General features: G+C 43.7%; 1 protein-coding gene across 1 annotated transcript in view; it reads left to right on the top strand.

Moving 5' to 3' along the window:
- SPTLC3 (serine palmitoyltransferase long chain base subunit 3) overlaps positions 1-24,297 on the top strand; it is a 158,504-nt gene that overhangs the window by 103,209 nt on the left and 30,998 nt on the right. The window contains exons 7-9 of the mRNA XM_066387135.1: positions 1,826-1,931; positions 11,554-11,773; positions 19,100-19,226. Of these exons, the coding sequence (XP_066243232.1) occupies positions 1,826-1,931; positions 11,554-11,773; positions 19,100-19,226 (453 nt within the window). The remainder of the gene's footprint in view (positions 1-1,825; positions 1,932-11,553; positions 11,774-19,099; positions 19,227-24,297) is intronic.

Raw genomic sequence — 24,297 nt, 5'->3', positions numbered from 1 at the left:
CCACAGTCAAGGCTCCATTGAAGCAAAGTTGGCCCAGGTGCTGAGGACGGCTCCACGGCCTCCACTTCAGGCACTAGATGGCTCCTGCCAAAACAGAGAAATGCCTCAGATAGGCAGAGCACCACCCCCTGGTGGGCATGCCAAGTGGATCCTGGTCAGGCATATGCGAGAGTCTGTCTCTCTGCCTCCCTGCTTCTGACTTCAGAAAAATACACACACAAAAAAAATGTTTTTAAATACCACCCATACCTTCACAATTTTATTTCAGAGAAATACTGGGTGGCCTCACTGGGGGCAGCAAGGTTGCAGTGTGAAAAAGTAAATGCCCCCCTCGGTGCATTCAGCCAGCTGTGGGGTAACCCAACACAGAAAGGGGGCTAAGAGACAGAGTGGAAGGCTCTCCCCTGAAACCAAGAATCTCAGCTAGCTCGAGCCTGCACCTGTGATAAACCGACAGATGCCTGCCTCTTGAAAGCTGGTGTGCAGTGGCCAAAACCAATACTGACAGTACTGTTTCAGATTTCTCTTTGCTGGGTTTCTCTTTGTGAACATTTTCAATTAGGTTGGAGAATGACTGGTGACCAGTATGTAACAGACAAGCCAGCAGTTCGGTAGCATTCCTATCTTTTCAAATTAAGATTGGGTTCTAGGTCCAAAGTATTAGGTCTCAGGTTTTCAAAAAAAGGAATGCTTCAGGGGTACAAGGAAATACAGCAGAAATATAATGAGTGTAAAAAAGATACACATAAACCTCTCTTTTTTTCTCTCTCTCTCTAGACTTTGCAGGCTACACACACACACACACACACACACACACACACACACACACACGGCTGGGTTGGTAGACAAGTCATTTCCAAAGGTCTGTCAGCCAAAGCCCAGCCATCTATGTCTGATTGCAGATAAACGAAAAGTCACTATTGATTATATTTGACATCAAAAGTTAAGAAACCTCTAGCAGACATTCATCTGCCCTTGTTCTACATCACTGTGGAGAATGCGTGGCTCTCACGGAAAAGGTAGTAGTTACAAAGGTGGATCATGGTACAAGACCACATAGGTTCAAATCCTGGCTTCACTATTTATGACCATAGGCCTCAGGCAATTTGCCAGAGCTTTCTATGCCTCCATTTTCTGAACATTAAAATGCAAATACCTCCACCTAGCGTCATTGAAGGAGTTAAATTGCTTATTATAAAGAATGTGCTTAGAAGGAATACAGATAGGGCGTAATAATTGTAAGCTATTATTAATGTGTCCAGAAGTCTACAAATGTTTTGCCAGAAAAGGCTAGCTGTCCCGCTGCCTTCACACGCTGACAGCTCTGAAGTTGGAATATGCCAACAGTCAATTCCCACAGCCCAGGAAGCTGGACGGCTGTCTGAAGTGCTGTCTTTCGATGCAAACTCAGCTGAACTCGAACACACTCATGTCTTCGAAACTAAGGCAAATTCATTATGCCTCTCATAGTTCCATTTAACCTGGCAAGAAAGCTTATGTCTAAGAGATGCACTTCATGGAGAATTTCCGTCTCCACTAAGGGCAGGAAAGGAGAGCCTTTGAAGAGTCTATGAAGTCCTGTGCCTCCAATGGAACTTTATTCTGCCTGTTATATTATACAGACCCCAACTTGTCAGAGTTCCATTTTACTAACAAAAAGACTCCTCTATCCCACCAGGTGCTCTCTGATTCCATCCAGCCTTGCTTTCTGAAAGTTCAGGTCAAGCTTGAGCCTAAAGAATCTGGTACCTCCCCCCAAAAAAACGGTAATGGGGGAAGAAAAAAACCACTCTAATGACTCCTTTTTTTTATGGTTTATTTAAAGACATGCAAAGCCTAGAGAAGCTCCTGAGAGATGCTGTAATCTACGGCCAACCTCGCACCCGCAGAGCTTGGAAAAAGATTCTCATCCTGGTGGAGGGTGTCTACAGGTATGTAAATAAGCAGAGATATTTGAATATTCTTAAGTCCACAGCAAGCTGACAAATGGGGAAAAGCTGACCTCTTCTAGTTAAAAGGAACAATGGATTTGATATAGACATTATGGAGAGAGCTAGAGCTATTCATGGGAGCTGTCAGGCCTTGGGTCACCTGTCTTTCTAATGAATATATATATGCTAGAGCATCTTGGAGGCCAGCATGCTGGTGAAGCCTTCTTCAGAACTATCCTCACAGAGCACTGATGACTTGCATTGACTCTTTCCTTTACCTTTGGCTACCCCACAGTTTCAAAAGCCTTTGGGGGCTGAGTGATTTCATCTCAGAATGCTTCTTGCCTTTATAACTCTAGTAGATGTTGCTCTTGGGCAGCTGGATGTCCCTAACTGGACAGAGCCCTCCGTCTCCAGTTGCTTGCTGAACTTGGCCAGTAGCTGGTATCGGAATACAGAAAGCTTACTCATTTTCCTCAACCCAGAGCACAATTCTCCATGGAGAGCCCGGGGCAGCGGGAACGGTCTTGGCATCTGAAAGTATGCTCTAGCCTGAGTTCTCCCACCCCCTTTTGAGCTGAACAGACAAAGTACCCATTAAAGCCATTCAGAGATGCCCTTTTATATTGCAGCTTGGGAGTGATTGAGTTTGCCTCATTCTCTGTCTGAACTGATTATTACCTTCTGTCAAGTACCCTAGTCCGAGGGTCAGGGAAACATTAACTCAGAGTTACTCACTCCTAAATCAATTCTCAAACAATCCTAATAGTAGAGGAATTGAGGAAGGTATTTCCTATGAGATAATTATAGAAGAGTGGAAAATATGAAAAGGAAGGGAATGAGTGCTTACCTTGCCAACAAAGAGGAATGTGGCTGCAAAGGAGAATTTAGAAGAAGTATCATTTCTTCCAGTTAGTTAATCTGATTGGTCGCGGAGCACACACTGTTTCGCTTACATACATAAACAACAGGCAGCTGATGAAATATGTCTTTATTCTGGGGGAAAAAATGCTTTCTCTCAAATTTAGAGCTGTCGTCATCATAGTATCATTTTGTTTTCTCCTTTAGTACTTACTGCCACACTGGTTGGTGTTCTGGGTGTTCTGTGCTACCCCAGGGTTGCAAAGTTGGCATTTCAAGTTGCTAGAAGGCCACCCTCTGCATCACCTACTGGGATCCCCTCAGGTCAGCCCAAGAGTGTGGCCTGTTTATAAACTCTGTGAGATCACCTGAGAGCAGTGTTCCAAACCAGGGCAACTTCTCACCCACAACTCACCCCTGTTCCAGGCACATTTGGCAATTTTCAGTTGTCACAACTGCAGAACATGCTGGCATCCAATGGGAAAAGGCCAGGGATGCTGCTATGCATCTTACATATACAGAATTGTCCCCTACAACAAAGAATTACTCAGCTCAAATGTCACCAGGGCTGAGGTTGGGGAACCCTGCTGAGAAATAATTGAACAATTCCCTGGCCCTGAACTTGCTGCTTTTAGGAAATAATCTCTTCTTGTCTCTGGGTTGTGATAACCGCAAGCATAGATCTCTCTTCCTGTGCGACTGGTGCCAGCTGTCAGTGCCAGCTGTCAGCCTGGGAGGGGAGTCCTTGTCTAAACACCTGCCACTCAGTCCTGGACTAGCAGGAGGACATATCAGCTGCAGGAGAGCAGACTGGGCATCTCTGTTAACCAGAGTAAACAAAATTCAACTGAAAATAAATAGAACTTGATTCCACTAAAGGGAAATTGCATTTTAAGCACTCTGGTTGTGGCTGAAATTAAGTGGACCACTGGCAATTGACTCTCAAATATTCCCATCAGTAACAAGGGAAATCCCTCCAGCAGCAGTCTTGCTAATGGCTTCAGTGGGTTTATGTCCTACCATGTTCTCAGGAGAACGGGGAGCTGGATGTGAACTTCTGGGCTGAAGCCAGCATGGCACCAGACCTCACTGAGGCCTCACTAGTAATAATGACTGTTCTTTTATCTGCTGCTGCATAACAGACAGCCCCAAACATAATGGTTTATACAACAATAAGTTGTGATTTCCCATGCTACTGTGTGCTGTCTGCCCCAATTGAGCAGTTCTTCTGCTCCACATGGTATTGGCTAGGGGTCACTCACTGGGGCTATATTATGCTAAGAGTTCAGCTGGGGCAGGAACATCCAAATGACCTCACTCACACATGTGGGCTCCTCATTTCAGCTGTTTATTGAAGTGCCTGGTTCTCTTCTCTTTGCTGGGGGGGGGGGGGGGGGGGGCTTTCTCTATATGTACGCTTGTCTCATTCAGCCAGAGCTTCCTTACAACATGGCGGCTGGACTCCAAAAGAAGGAAACAGATGCTGCCAGCCTTTTTAGGGCAAGACCCAGAGCTGGTACAGTATCAGTCTTGCCATATTCTATTGGTCAAAGCACATGCAAGGCCAGCCCAGATTCAAAAGGAGGGGAAATAGAGCCTACCTCTTGATGAGAGGATTGGCTGATGTGTACAAAGGTGGGAAGACTTATGGGCAGCCATCATGGGTGGGAACCAACCCCAATGTCTCAATTAATATGGCACGTATACCAAGTGAAGTATCTACTTCCCATGGACGTGCCATCACTGAGAGGCTGCTTTAAATCTCACCTGCATAAAAATCTTGTCTTTAAATGAGTCTGCACTACAAGTCTTCATTCATAGATAAGAAACAAAGCACCTCTTGGATAGGCCTCAGGACCTCCTGGGACCTCTGTTTCCTCATCTATAAAATAAAGCTAGCCTAGGGTCGAGTTCTGGAACCTATGGATGTTCTCAGATGATGCAGTCACCAGAAAATGAAATTATTTTCCACAAGATTTTTCCCAAGGGCCAAGGTTAGGAATGTGAAATCAATAGTTTACAAATGCAGGTCGACTTTGTAGAAATGTTCTGTGGATGCATACTTGGTTGATGTCTACATGAAGTCCTCCTTTGAATTTCCACTCCCAGGTATTTATCTCTTGCTCATGGTTTCCCACCATGGGAAAAGTTCTCCCACCACAGAGAGCTCACATGCATTAATGTTTCCGTAACCCCAAAATAAAGCAGTTACCAAACCAGAAAGTGTCAGGCAAGTATCAATGTAGAAAGGGATGCCAAGGTCGAAAAGCCAGTAAATTCCTCAAAAGCAGTTATGACAGGAACAGCAATAATAATAGTAATGTCACCATCCATAAATCCTCTATATATTATTAGGTACATATGGCATGTAGAAGAGTCAGGATTTGGAGGGAGGCATGGGACCTGGATTCACACCTTATCATTGGTGCCCATAGCAGAGTGCTCTTCATAATGTTCTTTTGTGAGCATTAAATGAGGTCGCATAAGTTAGTGTTTGCCAAAGCCCAGTGCATAGTAAGCCTGCCACCAAAGGTAGCTGCCTTCATCAAATTTATTTTCAGTTGAGAAGGTTGCGGCATGGAAAATAAACCATCTGTATAGTGAATCCATTTGTTCTTCACCCACCTCAAGAAAGAGTGTCAGAGGAAGGCACTCACACTGATCATGTTTCTCCTTGCTAAACATTTCACATGTGCCATCTTGAGTAAGCCTCCCCATCTCCTGAGGTTACTGTGAGGATGAGGGCATTGAGGGTCAGACACGTGGAGAGCTTGCCCCAGGGTAGAGAGCTGAGATAAAACAGAGTGAGGATCTAAACCAGGTGGCCACTCTGGGACAGAGGCCCACTGTAAACAGGGGAGTTAGCTAATGTGTCCTCGTCTAATGAGGTAAACATGGAAACGGCCAGGTCATCCACTTGACTTTCAACTGTGCCCATTGAGAGCTTAGTTTCTTTGTCCGTAAAACAGGAAGATTGAAACTTGTAGTCTAAAGTTCCATTACTCAGTAACTTTCAGTTTCAAAGCGCAATAGCAATATTTTACTGTTCCGATTTTTGTATTTCCCTTTAAGTATTGTTTTAAAGTCACACTCTTCTAATTTTGTGTCTCTGCAAAGTCTAGTTTTGGATTCATTGTGATTGAAATCTCAAAGTCATTCAAAAACATACTAGAGAAGGAGAGAGAAGTCCCAAATAACCTGAGATATAAACTAGCATAGGTGGAGCACAAACTTTCAAAATAAAATTAACCAAGAAACAATATCCAGCCCTTCAAAAATAGCACATACATGTATACACAAATGCTGAAGTCTCAGAATGCCATTTCCTCTAAGAATAGAATCTATTCTCTGCTTCAAAATAACGTACATTCAAGGATTGACAAATTCAGTGGTATTTTCTAACCTATATCTCTGTCATTTAAACAGATATAGACAAAGAATAAGAAAACACTAATTACTCTATTTCTCATTAGTCTTGGCTCTTTTTATTCTCTCTTTCCACCTTCCTTTCTTGTCTTGGATTATACTTTGGGCCAACCAAGAAGATTTTTCCACCATGTAAATTGGCAAACCACTGGTTTAATTCCTAATCCTGCCAGTGGGTAAAATGGTTTATATGTGGAGGGAAGGTGGTGAAAGGGAGATTTCTAAAAGGAGTCCTGTCACTTAGCTAATATATTATGTAATAGAGAAGATATAAAGAAATTATTCACTGGCTTGCTAGTTTAAAAATAATTCAAATCCCTGCACAGAGCTTCAAATTAAATGATGGAGTTATCTTTACCTACAGTTGTATTTTAGTTGATTTTCTTCCATTGAAGTCAAAAGAAAACACAACTTTCCATTCAGGAAGAATAAAATACTCTTGTTTTCTGTATCATTTTTGACAAGAATTCCCGGGAATAACATAGATAGCATTTTATGCATGCACCAAACTCAATAGCCCACTATGGAAATGGTTCAATTCAAAGTGGGTCACAATGAGAAATGGAAACTTAGTGTGAGTAAATATAAGTCTTTATAAAATCTGCGTTCTCCATGGACTCATTTGTGCCCTGCATAAACTCCAGAAATCAGCAGCATTGTCGAGTCATTAATCTTACCGGGAGAAATATAAACCAGGTGGGCCGCCTCCTAACATCAACTAGACCAGCCCCAGTGAAGGATGGCTAATTAGCGGCCCTCAGTATCTGCAAACTGTTCAACATTAACTCAGTCTCCTGCCAAATTCAGTTCCAGAACAAAGAACGGTTATTTGTGACATGTCAGGTTTTTAGTATATTTGTGTTAGCAACTTAAAACATTTTAAAGATGAGAAGAAAATTCTAGAATTTTGAGGGCATAGGGCCATTTATTATGTATGACACCCATATGCCTCTTTCCTAGAAGATGCAACACAGAGCATTGTCAAGGGCTCCCACTTTCTCAAGTTAGACATTGGTGTAACCATTTTCTCTAGCCTCCTCCTGAGAACAGGAGCAACCCAGTGAGCACTCATGTATGTGTCAGACACTTTACCAGCATTATTTCTAATTATTCTTATAAAGACATTATAAGGAAGGTCTCATAGTCATGTTTATTTTACATATGAGAAAACTGAAGCACAACACAAACATAAGTTGTACACATCTTCAATTAGTAAATGGTATGGCTACAACCTGAGCTTGTACTTCCTCCTTCTCCATGGAAACAAGTTTAGCAAGCCATTAGTCACAGAAAATATTGGAATTAAGTCATTAGCTTATGTAAGAGAAGATTTGGTCTTCATTTCATTGAAATCTGGAAACAGCCATTCGGAAAAACCTTGTGTGAATCACAAAAGCAATCATCTGGACTTTATTACAATTAAGCACTTCTGCTTTGCAAAAGACAATGTCAAGAGCATTAGAAGACAAGCTACAAACAGGAAGAATATATTTGCAAGTGCTACATCTGATAAAGGACTGTTATATAAAAATATAAAAGAACTCTGAAAGTTCAACAATAAGGAAACAACCTGATTTAAAAATGAACCAAAGATTTTAACAGACACCTCGCCAAAGAGAATATACAGATGGAAATATTCATGTGAAAAGATGCTGCACATCATATGTCATCAGAAAATTGCAAACTAAAACAGCAATGAGATACCACCACACACCTCTTAGAATGGCCAAAATCTGGAACACTGACAGCAATAAATGCTGACAAGAATGTCTTACAACAGGAACTCTCATCCAGTGCTGGTGGGAATGCAAAATGGTACAGCCACTTCTTTGGGAGATAGTTTGGTAATTTCTTACCAAACTAAATGTACTCTTACCATACAATTCAGCAATCATGTCCCTTGGTATTTACCCAAAGGAGTTGAAAATGTGTGTCCACACAAAATCTTGCACATAAATCCTTATAGCACCTTTGTTTATAATTGCCAAACCTGGGATGCCATCAAAGTGCCGTTCAGTCATTGAATGGAAAATAACTGCAGTACCCAGGGGTCAGGAACCTATGACTCGCGAGCCAGATGTGTCTCTTTTGATGGCTGCATCTGGCTCGCAGACAAATCTTTAATAAAAAAAAATAACGTTAAAAATATAAAACATTCTCATGTATTACAGTCCATTCATTTCCTACTGCTCATGTTCATGGTTGTGGGTGGCTGGAGCCAATCACAGCTGTCCTCTGGGACAACACCAAATTTTTATTGGATAATGCGTAACATACACGGGTCATTGTATGGCTCTCATGGAACTACATTTTAAAATATGTGGCGTTCATGGCTCTCTCAGCCAAAAAGTTTCCTGACCCCTGAGCTAGACAATGGAAATTATTCAGGACTAAAAATAAATGAGCTATTAGGCCATCAAAACACATGGAGGAGTTGTTATTGCACACTACTAAGTAAAAGAAACCAATCCAGAAAGATTACAACTACATGACATTCCAGAAAAGACAAAATATTGGAGACAATAAAAAGATCAGTGGTTGTCAGGGTTTGGGTGGGGGCAGAAATGATTAAGCAGACCACAGTGGATTTTTAGGGCAGTGAAAATAGTCTATATCAGTGGTCAGCAAAGCACGGCTTGCGAGCCACATGTGGCTCTTTGGCCCCTTGAGTGTGGCTCTTCCACAAAATACCACGCACAGGCGCTATCTCAATAAGGAATGTACCCACCTATATAATTTAAGTTTAAAAAATTTGGCTCTCTAAAGAAATTTCAATCGTCGTACTGTTGATATTTGGCTCTGTTGACTAATGAGTTTGCCGACAACTGGTCTATATGATATAGTCATGTCCATATATATATATATATATATACATTTGTCCAAATCCATAGAATGTACAGCACCAAGAGTGAACCTTAATGTAAACTATGGACATTGGGTGGTGTGTCAAGGTAGGTTCATCAATTGTAACAATTGTTCCACTCTGTGGGCAGGATTTTGATAATAGGGACTGTTATACATATGTGTGAGACAGGGAGTATATGGAAAATTTCTATACCTTTCTCTCAATTTTTCAGTGAACCTAAAACTGCTCTGGACACAAAGTCCTTTAAACACCCCCCCCCACACACACACACACACACACTGCACTCAGTTCTCATACTCCCTCCAAACCAACACCATTGGTTGGGGTAATCGTACAACCAGCTGGACTGTTTTGATTGAATTGACCTAACACTTAAGTTTATTTTTTAATGTATGAACTTTAATAAATAAACTAATTAGGAAGAAAGGAAAAGTTCAACTCTCTGTTTGCGTCAGCTGATTAGTTCTTGAACTAAATTGACGAGTTGCTTGAATTGTTTGACAAACTCCTTTGTGTGGTGAGGGTGCGAGTCTGTGTGTTTTCATAGGACTCTCCTGTCAACGCAGTCAAAACTGTGTGCAGTGTAGACACAGCTCACCAAGTGTGCTGAGAACTGATTAAAGTCAAAACTTCTGTTAAATCCATTGAGTTCCGGAGTTGCCATATAAATATAAATTATAATTTTACTTATTTATTTACTTTGTATTAATATTTTTTCCATTGCTGAAGAACTTGAAGTGTTTTTGCAATTTACAATACCATGAAAAATTACGCTCTTAAACAAAAATAGTTTATCTGTAGCAGCGGTTCTTCGGGTGTTGTCCCCAACCAATAATATGGGCAACTCCTGGGAGCCTGGTAGAAATACACATTCTCAGCCTGTCCCAGACTTTTGAAATGAGAAACTCTGGGGTTGGAGCCCAGCTATCTGGGCTTTAATAAGCCATTCAGGGGGTTTGGATGCTCACAACACTCGATCGAGGCCCTAACAGAGCAGAAAGAGGGGATGCCACCTGATGCCTCAAATGAATCCCTGCCTTCCTATGAGCAGTAGTCCCCTGCATCCTCAGTTTTGCTTTCTGCTGTTTCAGTTACCTGTGGTAAATCACAGTCCAAAAAATAGTAAATAGAAAATTCCAGGCCCTGGCCAGTTGGCTCAGTGGCAGAGCGTTGGCCTGACGTGTGGATGTCCCAGGTTCGATTCCCAGTCAGGGCACACAGGAGGGGTGACCATCTGCTTCTCCACCCCTCCCCTCTCGTTTCTCTCTCTCTCTCTCTCCCCCTCTCTCCCCCGCAGCCATGGCTTGAAATCAAGTGAGTTGGCACTGGGTGCTGAGGTGGCTCCATGGCCTCCACCTCAGATGCTAAAAAGATAGCTCAGATGCTGAGCAACAGAGCAACGGTTTCAGAGGGACAGAGCACCCCCTCATAGGGGGCTTTCTGCATGGATCCCGGTTAAGGAACATACAGGAGTCTGTCTTTCTGCCCTTCCCTGCTCTCACTTACTAAAAAAATAAAATAAAACAGAAAAAGAAAAGAAAATTCCAGAAATGAACAATTCATATGTTTTAAATTGTGCACCATTCTGCATAGCGTGATGGAATGTCTCCAATCCACCCAGGGTGTGAATTATCCCTCCGTCCTGAGTACCCACGTGGTATGCCCTCTCCCACCATCTGTCACTTAGTAGTTGCCTCAGTTATCAGATTAGTTATCAGAGAGAAAGACCAGATTCACATAACTTTTATTCCAGTATGTTGCTAACATGATTTTATCTTATTATTCATTATTGTTCATCTATTATTGTGCTAATTTATAAGTTAAACTTCATCATAGATAAGTATATATAGGAAAAAACATTGTGTATGTAGGGTTTGGACTCCCCCAAGGATAAGTGGGAATGATTGTATTGAATAAGAGATCCTATGAACTTTCTCTTGTGCTTTAATTAATACTGTGTATCCTAAATAAAGTTATTTGTGTGTTTTTAATTCCTTCTTTAAATCTTTGGCAGTTTAAGCACTGAGTTTAGGTCAGACAGAACTGGTCAAATAGACAGCCAGACAGGTGGATAAGGATGGATCTCATAGAGCAATATAATTAAAACTAAAAAAAATAGCCCAAATCCATAATGGTCAGTCTAATTAAACCAGTCATCTTTATAAATAAACTGATCAACAATGCTGTGTGCCAGTTGCTTACTTGGGAATTAGCTAGCACAACTCAAAGTGCTTAAACCCATTGAATGTAAATTATCATTTTCATATAGAATACTGCCAGATTAGCCTTATAAGATTGAGAAGGTTGTGTCAGCCAAATGAAATATCCCTGAGAAGAAAGGAGCAGCACAGTCCTGTCAGGCCCAAATGGTGTCAGGGCAGGCTGTGGAAGAAACACTGGGAGGGGGACCGACACCGTGCTTCCTAGGAGGGTACACACGAGTGACAAGCATTTCTCCTTATGTCCTAGCATGGAAGGTTCCATCGTGAATCTTCCCCAAATCGTGGCTCTAAAGAAGAAATACAAGGCTTACCTCTACATAGATGAAGCTCACAGCATTGGGTCCGTGGGCCCAACTGGCCGGGGTGTAGTGGAATTCTTTGGAATGGACCCTCGAGATGTCGATGTGTTCATGGGCACATTCACCAAAAGCTTTGGAGCCTCGGGAGGTTACATAGCTGGAAGGAAGGTAAGAGAGGGACTCCTCGTGTTTATTTAAAACTTGGACAATTGGGGGGATGCAGTCTGAATGGCTTCTCTGGGTTCCATGAGAGCTGAGGTCAGTTCACCACCTCTCAGTTAATAACTGAAGCCTCCAGAATGTCAAGGAGCTCACACAGAGGAACATGTGGTGAGTAATATCTAAACTTTGCCCATTGTTTCTTTGCATTTTCATGCCATGAAAACTACTTTACTTACAGTTTTGTAGCATCCCGTCATCATTTCTGTGGTTTGGTATACAGAATGAATACCAAACATTCTGATGAAACGGCAATGCTAGCCTTGTGCACAGGTGAAGGCAGTGCGGAGGAGAGGACTGATTAGCTCTGCAGGGCAGCGTGGGAGAAGTCTTAGGATGTCAGTTTTGTAGACGGATCCTGGCGGATTATAGTTCTGTATACCAAACCACAGAAATGATGACGGGATGCTACAAAACTGTAAGTAAAGTAGTTTTCATGGCATGAAAATGCAAAGAAACAATGGACAAAGTTCAGATATTAAGGAGAAAATCCCTGTGCTACAATGTGGGCTTTAAGAATTATAATCAAAATAGTAGTAGCAGGGTCAGAAATATCCTTTACAGGGATTTTTGTCTGCAAAATAATGACCTCTCACAATTCTGGATAAGTCATGGATCAAGTCTTGTCCTCCTCTAATATCGATAGGCCTTCACAATCCTGATCTGATGAGGTGAGACTGTTAAGTGAGTGTCACTTGGGTTATTCTAGTGCCACTATCACCAAGGGGGTTGCCAATATAAACTAATACATGTTTTAAGGAAATCTAACAGAAGAGGTAAGCAGGAAAAGAAAATGAAATGTTTCAACCTGGGTTTGAGGGTTAGAGGAGACAGTGCCTGCTTCATTACCTGATGGTTCTACCCAAATCCTGAGTGCCTGTCCCAAAGAGACCGTGGTGTTGGCCCTGCCCAGGAGGGTACAGCAGGCCCAAATCCAGCCTGAGCAGGTAGCATCCACGGCTTACCAAAAATCCCTAGTTCCTTACTCTTTGTGACAGGCAGGAACAAGAGCCCAGACTCCTGGTAAATCAGTTAGACACACCAAGGAAGACAGCTGAAAACAGTGTGGTCATTGAAAGCCAGTAATTTAAAAGGAGAGATTTCATTGTGGCCACTTGCCCTGCCGTAAGCTGCACAAATGCTTCAAATGTTGGGAGTTTCTGGGGGTCTTTCCCCTTCCATAAGCACTCCTTCTTTCTGAGCTCAGAGCATTGGTTTTCATCCTGCGGGAATTAGCTGGGTAATGCTAAGAACATAGGGAACGCCTGGGGTCCTCTGGAATCCAGCTAAACCGCAGGAAGGTTAAATGTTCTCTTCCTGGATGGTGGAAGCCCTGGGATCAGAGAGTCCCTGGGCGCAGGCGCTCCATCCTTTAAGGATACAGTGCTGCGTGAGCTGGTGGCTGCGTGATTACTTTTACAGCAGTCCTGAGCTACAAAAATTTTAACCAAGCGTAACTGTTTCCCGAACCGAAGGCACCTGAGTAAACGGAAGCAAGCAGATCCTTGAAAATTTGTCAAATTGGGTAGATGTCACGTGTTCCCCTTAGAAGTCCTTCACTTTAAACAAAGGCTCGTGATTACCCTGGAGTGGGGACCAGCTCACAGCCCTCTTGCACTCTCCATCCCAAAGTCAGTACGTAGAGTTGTAGACGAATTTAAAAGTGTATTTGCTCTTGTCTACATAACTGCTGTTCATTTGGGGTAGATACTCAGCAATTGTGAAAATTACTATGGTTTGCATTAATCAGGATGCAGAAAATGTATGCAGAGCTGTTCACTTTCTTGCTCTTTACAATACTGATGCTGTGCACACCTGGATCCAGACAACTGCATCATTCCCTCCTTCCTGCTCCCCGCCTCTTCCTTGCCCTCCCTCTTCTTCACCCTCATGTTGCCCTGCAGTCTCTGAATTTACCACTAGATGGCAGCTTTTGCTTGAAAAAAATCTTGTTACTTACCTAGTTAAATAATTAGAATAGTTTTCAGAGTTTTATCAGATAAATTTTCCTGAATATCTTTCAGCATATGTCGCAATTTGAGGGGTACTTCAAATTATTCAGGATTCTAAACCAATGGGCACAAAAGCAATAAAAATGTTAACCATAAAAAATGTTAACATGCACGTACCATGACTTTAGGTTTTTCTGAAACCTTAGTGATTTCAATTTCGCTATGCTCATAGAGCTCTTAGTAAATCTTGAAATTTGAAAATAATTACTTAGGTCCAAAAATCTAGAAAAAGATGACTTACTGGCTCTTTCCCCTCTCTATAAATGCTAATGTTAGGGTTAGTAATGGAGGAACTATATGTATGCCCACTAGTGGTAACTGGCAGGCTCTAGAAATCTTTGTGGAGTTAGTCATGGTGAGAACTACGTACATTAGTAACCAGATGCATCACATGAACAAAAGTATTTGGAAATAAACAAGGGGAGAAAACAATGGTTCGGTGTGAAGATTCTACCACAGAGAGTAGAGATTAAATCCTGCCTTCAGTCTTCCTGACCTTCATGTTCACCTCTGCTTACTGCCGTTTGCTGCCCCGACCTTGACTTTCTCTCCCCACCTCAGAAAAACTTCTTCAAGGTCTCTCAGAGGTCAGCGAGATTCTGCTATTTTGCTCACTTTGAGTTTAGAGCTGCTATAACCCAGCCTTGTAAGACTTTGGAGGTGAAATATCAGGTCATTCTTTCACCTGTCAGAGCTCCACGCCATGACTAGCTTCTTCTTTAAAGAGTGCCTGAAATGGCGGCGTTAGGTTTCTTGTTTATTCTTTAACTTTTATTGATCCAGTTGAGATTGGTCGACGCTGCAAACCCACGTGAGGGGGTCTTCGTGTTTCTCAGACACGGCCCTGAGCTTTCTGGCAGGCCTGGAGCTGACCACAGTCTCTCACAGCTCCCGCAGGCTGGCCAGAGACTTGCAGACGAACGAACGCGGCAAAGGTAGCCCCCATGATTGATAGTTTGCAGGGCTGGAATGCTGGAGGAGGGAAGCAGCACAGGGCAGCCAAGTTTGGAGCGAGCGTTAGCCCCCAAGCCTGTGCGCCAGACGAAGGCGGGCCCCCACAGAAGCCAACTCTGTCCCGAGTGCTCAGTCCTGGCTGCGTTTAACAGGCCTTTGAAGTAAATGGGGGTCATGGAATGAATGCCAAGATGTTTATTCTAAGAGTCTCCTGTCTGATTTTCTCAGAAAAGCCACCCTTGTCCTTGAACTCCAGGCCTATGGGTAGAGAAAATAATCAAGGTTTTGAACGTACAAATGGACATGGAAACTTCGGTCTGAGAAGACCTCCAACCCACCCTGAAGGAAGACACAACCCAGACTCGCCTTGCAAAAGACCAAAGCCCACTTCTAATTCGTGGCTCATGGCACCCAATGGGGAACGCTAGGAGGGAATTTTTAAAAAAGCAGAAAACAAGGCTTTCCTTGATGCTCTGCAGAAGTTACCACTTTCCGAACCTCCCAAATTAGCCCCCATCCATACACTCAGACTTGGACGGAAAGTGGACTCAGTCTAGCATAAGCCAAGATAGTCTTCATGTCAAAAAAAAAAGAAGTGATATTGGACTAATGAGGTATTTATTCAAACTAAGAATGTGCATGATCTTGCCTTGATGAAAGTTCTCGATTTTCGAAGGAAAACTGGGGGTTGGGGATACTGAGACAAGCCCTTCAGGGATCAAAGGCAGCTTTGTTTTATTTCTTTGTCTGACCATTGTCAGCAATGCCCAAGGCTAAGAGAGTATTGCTACATTTTTTTCTCCTAAGAATGCACCTTAGTCTACCCCTGTATTCTTCAAGGCCCCTCACCATCCTTCCTCAATCCTTAAATTTCCCGGCTCTCCATGAGACGACCAGTATTTACAAGGCCCCTGCTGACTACCCACCACTGCAGGTTTTTAGGGAAGTATTTACCTCTGTTCCCTGCTCTCAAGAAGGTTTCAGTCTCTTTGGAGAAATAAGATTAATAGACATTAAACATTTGATACTGGTGATTTCACCATTATCTCATTTTTCAGACGAGAAAACTAAGGCACAGAGAGGTTCAGTAACTTGCACATGGTCACATATCAGTAAGTAGCAGAGCCCGGGTTTGAACCCAAGCAATCAGGTTCCAGGGTCTGTGTTGTAAGTCCAAGGTCAGACCTCCCCTCAAGGAGACAACCCCTCATCACCTTTTCTTGGAAGCACTGGTTTCTCTCCCTACTCCCAATCTATTCCTCCATTGTTTGCTGATTAAGATGCCGTTTTTATTCCTGATTTTAGTACTATCAATCTCCTGTTTAGTACTATAAACACTTGAGAACATAAGGAATTCTCCCATCCTCCCCTAGAAAAGAGGAATGATTTCTATGGACTAGAAAAACGTCAAAGTGAAGGTGGTCTTCCCTGAGCCCTCCAGGTCCCCTCTTCTGGTCTGGAGAGGTTAACAGGGTGTGGTGTTAAGGGTAGGGACTCTAGAGCCAGATTTTGGGGGTCCAAATCCTTGTTATCCAACCACTATTTGCTTGGCTAATTTTCTGATCCTCTCTGTGACTCAGCAGTCCCATCTATAAAGTGGAGATAAAAATCGTACCTACCTCAGAAAGTTACTGTGAAGCTAAAATGAGCCAACACATAATAAATTCTTAAAATGGAGCCTCGAGCCATGAATGTCAGCGGTGGACCTATCAATGGCTATAGCAGCAATGCTATCTCTTCAGCGTCGCGCAAGGATGGAGGAAGTGCTGGGTTGAAATTCTCTGGTCTGATGTCTGGGTCCAGTGCTTAGTTGCAAAGCCTTAGAACATCATCCTCTGTGAAAGCTGGGATAAAGGGACTCCAAGGAGTTTTTATATTTTCGTTCCCTCTTCCCACCCCATGCTCCCCGTTCTAAGACTCTCTGAGTTTGGAATTCATTAATAACTGCCAATAGTATCAGGTATTCACTATGTACCAGGTACTATTCTAAGCACCATATGTGTATTAACTCATTTAATCCTATAATGACTCTGAGGTAAGTATCACCATTACCTCATTTTTCAGATGAGAAAACTAAGGCACAGAGAGGTTCAGTAACTTGCCCATGGTCACATATCAGTAAGTAGCAGAGCCTGGGTTTGAACCCAAGCAATCAGGTTCCAGGGCCTGTGTTGTAAGTCCGACCTCCCCTCAGAGAGACAACCTCTCATCACCTTTTCTTGGAAGCACTGGTTTCTCTCCCTACTCCCAATCTATTCCTCCATTGTTTGCTGATTAAGATGCCATCTTTATTCCTGATTTTAGCATGTCCATGCCTTTCCTTCTTCTGCATATATCCAAATCTACCCATCCTTCAAGGCCAGACCACCCTTCTGAATCAGCTCTTTCCCGACTCAGGTGCACAGGAGTTCCAGCGTCCCGTCTCCTGCATCCCTCCCAGGTGTCCTTGTTGGCTTCCTCAGCATCCTGGGAAGGATGCACCAGGAGGCACCAGTTCTCAAACAGGGAAGGAAAACCCTGCTGCAGCTCAGTAAGGAGCACTGGACACAGAGCTGTGAACACAGCCCGGCTGCAGCTACTGAGAAACGGCTGCCTCCTCGCTTTGAATCCCCTCCCCCACCCTCCAAAGTGAACTTCCCAGCTGTCGTGTGGCCAATGCCTTGAGTCAGGCCATCGTCTTTAAATATGGTGGAAACCCACCCAGCTGTCTTTATGAGATTCACTAAACAAAAGAAGAGACAGATATCAAATTTTAATTTTAACAGAAGTGGGTAAGAGCTGCCAAGGATGAGTTTTTCTAGCCTTCTCTTTTTGGACGCCCACATCCCAAGCAGAGAAAGAAAAAAAAAATAAGAAGAGAGGGAGTCAGAGTAGAAGAAAAGAGAAAGGAAAGGAAGAAAGAGGAATGAAAATGAAGAAGAGGGAAAAGGAAATTAGGGACACAGAGAGCATGGAAAAGGGTATTTAGAATGAAGGACGTATTGCAGGAGGCAGGGAGGACAGAATGGAGCTACTGGCTCCCCTCATGGCCCAGGTAGAGGCATCATGTCAGCAAGCAGGTGTACCAAGTCACATTTAGCACCTGAGGCTGATGTCCTCGGCTCAGCACCCAGGGCTACACTTGAACCAATGGAGTCACTGGCTGCAGGACGGGAAGTGGGAGAAAAGGGGGAGGGGAAGGAGGAGAGAAGCAGTTACTTCTCCTGTGTGCTCTGACTGGGAATCGAACCTAGGATGTCCATTTGCTGTGCCAACGCTCTATCCACTGAGCCACCAGCCAGGGCCAGTGGGAGTCTAAACTGTCATGTTATTCTAGAACGGAAGGTAGCTGATCCTCTACAGATCCCACGGCTGGTACAGCGAGATGTCAGCAGCCCGTTAGCTTTTTGCTTTTCTGCAGAACTCCCTGAAGGTCCCCAGCAATGAACCAGCACAGGTGGGCAGACGGATGGTCTTCCCAGCCAGAGCTGAACACCTCCAGATGCCAGCGCCAGGCCCTCCTGACTGTGACACTAGGTTACAGGAGCCTCTTCAGGATCTCAGCAGGCTTACCCAGACCTTATGTTTGGCGTCAGGAGGCAGGCATGCAGCTGGAGAATCATTCCTCCCACTGGTTCTCCAGCGTTCCGTAGTGAGTTGGCATTCCAGTCGTGTTGCACAGAAACTCCAGTAGTTTCCTAGCCCCCAAGGTATAACCAGAGTTTATCTGGTTCTGACCTCTACCCTGATTTAATTTCCCAGCTCTCCCTTCTGCCACTCTGTCGCCCCGCCCAAGTTTTCTTTTGCTCTATAGTTTCTTTATCAATTTCTCTTTCTCACTGGAACCTTCCCTATCTACTCTGGCTAGCAATGCCCCTCCCCTTCCTCTGCAGCCTGTATTCCCGTTGCATATACTACTTTGTCTGTCTTGTTACTTTTCCTACCATGACTTTTCGTGGGCACCACGTAACATGCCTAATGGCAAGATCACATCCTATATTCTTTGGATGCTGCTGAACACTAAGCCAGTGCTCATACATACTGGATCATCAACAAATGTTTGGGAAATCACTTTTCTTTTATACATCCAGCTTGACCTTACAGATCTCAACTCCAAATTTCAGCCTTTGCTGCATACCTCCTAAGTTTTTTGAGGGAGAAACAAAGAAGAGGGATAGAAAACAAGTTTGGTAATACCCATTAAAACTGGACCCCATTCAAGTATCCAACGTCTTATGCTGTGATGATTAGGGTTGGGATGAGATGTGATGACCACCCTCAATGCTGAGACTGACTTGCCTTCTTTTTGGATTTCCCTCCTGTATTAAAGGACCTTGTGGATTACTTACGGGTTCACTCACATAGTGCCGCTTATGCTACATCCATGAGCCCCCCGATAGCCGAGCAAATCATCAGATCAATGAAATTCATCATGGGACTGGATGGGACGACGCAAGGTAAGAGGGCCTGCAGTGAGCACAGCTCCCACGGAATCCCTTGCCAGTCCTTTCCCTGTGTCCTTTTGTCTCATCAGTTTCTCTCTTCTAAAATATATACACCTGACTGAATGCAACCCAACTCATTAATCAAGCCACACGTACATAAATAGTACCTAATCCACATCACACATAGTACATGGATGTATATACTAGAACTGCTGTCAGCACACAGAAAAGAGTTGCATTTTTTTTAGAAGCAAATTAAACTTTCTCATTTACCTCATGACGTGATCAGAAAATTGGATAATTTTGTGTAATGAGTTGTGTTGAAATGAATCAAATATAGCATGTGTCTGCCTGTGCTGTCTCAGGCTGTCAGTCAATTTAATATTTACTTATCGATCCACCCCCTTCTCTTTCTCTCCCTCTCTCTCTCTTTCTTTTCTGGGAGAGGAAATCCACCGCTGGCCATTTGAGAATATATGGACAAAACAACCCACAATGGTAACTTTCCAGCCGTTTCTTTAACATTGGATCGCCACAGCTTAAGTGTGCTACCTTGCTCAACCCAAATGAGTTTAACCTTCTTTTTGAAAAACTGTTTCATCAAAACCTCTTAGAGATCTTCTTCTATCATTCACATATAGCGTATAGAGCTTCAACTACATATCACAGTGCATAAACAGTGGTGAATAAGGCAATTCTTGCTGCCAGACAATCTAGTGAGTACATTCATGGATGTAGAAAATTATCCTAGCCCCGGTAGGCGCTGGCTGGTGGCTCAGTGGTAGAGCATCAGCCCAGTGTATGGACATCCCAGGTTCAATTCCCAGTCAGGGCACACAGAAGAGGCAACTATCTGCTTCTCTATCCCTCTCTCTCTTCCCCTTCCCTGCCTCTTCCCCTCTAGTTGCCAGTGGCTCGGTTGGTTCAAGTGTGGCTCTAGATACTAAGGATAGCTCTGTCAGAGCCTGTCAGCCTCAGGTGCTTAAAAATAGCTCAGTACTCGAGCACTGGCCCCAGGTGGGGTTGGTAGGTGGATCCTGGTCAGGGGATGGTGCATGAGGAAGTCTGCCTCCCTGCCTCTCATCTAAGAAAAAAAGGAAAAGAAAAAGAAAAGAAAATTATCCTGGCCCAGAACTGACCACTGGGCTAAGCAATCCATGTGCTCCATGCCTCCTCCCAGCTGACATAAAGTCCTATTATTTTGTTTAACTTACAAGCTTACTACTTCAGTAGAAGTCTGGAGAAATCCATTACTTTTTAATTTTATCATAGTGGCAGAATATTCACATACAAATTGTACCCAGAGGCCTTCTATTTAAAATAGATTAGAACAGGGTTGGTCTGTTCTAATTTCAGAACTGACAGCCCCTGAGACCTTTCTACTGAGCTGTAGTGTCTCCAGGTCACTCGTTGAAAACCCCCAGGATAGACCTTTTTCCACAGGCAAGAAAATGGCTCACGGGGAGTTTCATTCCTCCTCCATGTAAAAGGAAGTGATTGATTGATCTGTAAAGCCCCTTCCAGCCTTATCTTTTGGGTATTATGATTCCTTGGCTTATTGAACAGTCCGTGTGAAAAGAAAATGAAAATCCAACCTAAGAAAGCCGCTTGGTGCGACAGTTAAGGGCACAGACTGGCTTTGGCTCCTAGGATACTACTTCCTCACTGTGTGGTCTTAGGCACGTTACTTAGCTTACATCTTTAACCCCGCGGGAGTTACTTCTCTGTGCTTTAGTCCCACCAGCTGTAAAATAAGGGAAATATTATTGATGCATGAAGGTTTTTATGAGACATGTAAAATACTTAAAATTACGTCTGAAAACAAGTATACGGTGAACATTGTATCATTGCTTGCTACGTTATTTGCTGTTATTCCTGAGGTGTTCAAGAAGTCTTTGGACCATGTCTCAGGGCTGCTGTGGGGAGGATTCTTAGGATGGGAGTGAGTTAAGTCCACATGGACTTCAAGGTCCTGGATTAGTCAGGATTAATAAAACCAAGTTTCATTTCTTGTTCGTACTACAGCTAATATAAATCGGACAGCTGTGCACAGTTTGCCTCCATGGGGGCAGTGACTCAGGCTGCTGCTAGCCAGGGGGGTGGCCATTTCAGCCCATGGCTTCCATGGTCACTGTCATAGAGAGGGAGCCTCAGCCTGGAAGAGACACTCATCACCTGGCTTACAGCCCATTGGCTACAGCTAGGCACATGGCCACACCCAAATTTGGGGAGGGTAATAAATTAAGGGATATGGATATGATATGGATGCACAGATCTATCAACTTTTTAAAACTGAAGCAAGAAATAGAGCTATTTCCATTCCCACACAAGCTGTCGCATTGCATGAAATACTGGTGTGGTACCACGGCTTTCTCATGAAGCCATTTAATGATCTTCTTAAACTGTGCATTTCTTAATGGATGACAATTATTTGAGATTTAAGCTAGAAGCAAATTAAATAAATTGTCTTACAATGTCCAGAATTATCTTTTGATCTTATTTTAGAGGTGAATAACTAGAAGAACAGTTGCTCTGAAAATTAGCATATTTTTTAAGCCCTTTGGTGTATATGTTGTCAGACTCGGATGATTTGCATGTTCCCAACTTGACAATCATTTCCTTCTTTCCTGCGGATGGCATCCAACCACTTCACGCCAGACAGAACTCACTCTGTGTGTCTGATCACAGCTGAAGATCTGCAGAAATATTGCATTAAAGATATAATCATTTCTCCTTTGATAGTTGTCTATCATCAATTTTTATTCCTCTGAGGTGGGAGATGTTTTCCTTGGTTTTCTCTGTTAGCCTTAAAATGAAAGAATTATTCAGTTGTTAATTTTAACCTCCTGTTTAAAGTTTCTCACTTCACTGCTCTTGCCATCTTAAGAGAAAAGCGAGATAAATAACAGAGAAATCTATGTGGACTGCCTGTTTTCTTAGTGCCAAGATAGGAGAGCCAGGGAGAAAGAGAAGACAGTTTCTTTTCAAAGGAATGAACAAAGGCAAGGAGTAGGGAAGAAAATTGACAGACCCATCAGCCACGTTTCAGATGGTTCTGCCTGACACGTCTTTTGAAGAATTCAAAGGCACACACTGAGTGATCATGCTGGCCTCATTTACAACAAGGCCTGCTTTAAATAAAATGAGCAGGACAGGTTAGGAACATTGCGTTAACTCACCCCTCTCTGCTGAGACAGACTCTCGGGGTAAAGTTGCCCCAACACTCAAAGGGAAGCACTGTGTCGTGCCGGAGCTGCTGTACAGGATCTAAGAAAGAGAGGGCCCAGCTCCAAGCCTTCATCCTCGGCTGCTACTGTTATTGGAGCCTTTCAAGGCTTTGTTTCGGGTTGGGTTTGCGGAGCGGTTGGCCAGATCTCTTCCTTGATGAATGTCTTCACTTTAATCTGCAATGCAAAGCCATACGCTTCAAAGAAAGGCAAGCTACAGGAATAAGGTCAGTATTCCTTTGAAGCCAAGGTTCAAAGATGAAATAGAAGTCCCAGCGAAATGACAGTGTTTATGCACAAACAGCCACCTCCACTCCACAGCAGGCTGCTGGTGGAGTTAATGCGCACAGGCTGCGCGGGTGGGTCCCACATGCGCCGAGCCCCTCTCGGCCCCTGGCCTGTCAGTCTGTGCAGCACAACGAGCCCAAAGTGAAGATTTGGTTTCTCCATCCTAATGTATGTTGGGTGGTCCACCAGCCAAACCCATGCTGTAAGCCCCTTAAGGGCTAGAAATGTGTCTTGAATTAATTTGGTGTTCTTCTGAGTGTCGAAGCCAGTGCTCAGCTTAATAAATATGTCATGACTCGGCTTCCATCTTGCCAGCCTGCTCGATTTTCAGGGTCAGTGTTATGCTAAACAAGATCACAGGGATGTTTATCTCACAGAACAGGGAGCCAGGCATCAGTTCCATACCCATTGTGGCCCCTCAGTGATTGGGGACCCTCAGTGACTGGCATCGCTTTTAAAGTGGTCCAGAAAGATTGTAGCTCAGTCATCTTTATCTAGACAGATGTGGCACAAGCTGGCACAGGAGGGTGAGCCCCGAACCACACACCAGTGATTCCCCTAAAGCAAGCATTGTCAATAGTTCTCTTGTTATTTATTTAATTGTCAATGTGTATTTTTCAACTAATCAGTCAACACTCTCTTTGAGCTCCCAGTCTTGGCCCTGCCTTGCCACCCTCCCTCTCCCCAGCTCTGGTCCCCTTGCAACTTCTCAGAGAACAGAGAGGACGTCACAAAGAGGACTGAGGGTGTGTGTTCTGCAGCCATACTGCTCAGTCCATCCCCTATCTGGTGCTTGCTCCGCAACTGGCAAGGTGCTTAGCCTCAGTTTATTCATTGTACATTGGGGTTGTAGTGGGCAAAGTGGGGGAGAATTCAATGACGTAATATAGACAATGAACTTGGCATGATGTTTGACACACAGTAAACTCTCAATAAGAGTTAACAGTTACTGCCTGACCAGGTGGGGGAGCAGTGGATAAAGCATCAGACTGGGATGCAGAGGAAATAGGTTCAAAACCCCAAAGTCGCTGGCTGGAACAAGGGGTCATCTGGCTTGAGGGAGGGCTCAGCAGCTTGAGTGTGGGGTTGCTGGCTTGAACATGGGATCATAGATGTGACCGCATGGTCTCTGGCTTGAGCCCAAGGTTGCTGGCTTGAAGCCCAAGGTCACTGGCTTGAGCAAGGGATCACTCGCTCTGCTGCAGCCCCCTGACCAAGGCACATATGAGAAAGCAGTCAATGAACAACTAAGGAGACTAAGGAGTCACAATGAAGAATTGATGCTTCTCATCTCTCTCCCTTCCTGACTGTCCCTATCTGTCCCTCTCTCTGTCTCTCTCTCTGTCTCCGTCACACACACAAAAAAGTTAACAGTTACTGTTATCTTTAACTCATCTGATTTCTTCCTCTCTCTAAATTGTCCAATAGTTTTGAACCCATTCTTGAATTCTGGTTTCTCTCAGGCCTTAGACCTGCTCCATCAGCGAATCCTAAGGACTCCCTCTGACCCATGTCCAGAACCTGTTCCCCTCTCTCCACACTCCCCCTCCCTCTGTCGGCTCTCACCT

This window comes from Saccopteryx leptura, chromosome 5 (assembly GCF_036850995.1).
Source record: "Saccopteryx leptura isolate mSacLep1 chromosome 5, mSacLep1_pri_phased_curated, whole genome shotgun sequence".
NCBI classification, from domain to species: Eukaryota; Metazoa; Chordata; class Mammalia; order Chiroptera; family Emballonuridae; genus Saccopteryx; species Saccopteryx leptura.
The sequence above is the reverse complement of the archived record's forward strand: the minus strand, read 5'-3'. Positions and strand labels throughout refer to the sequence as shown.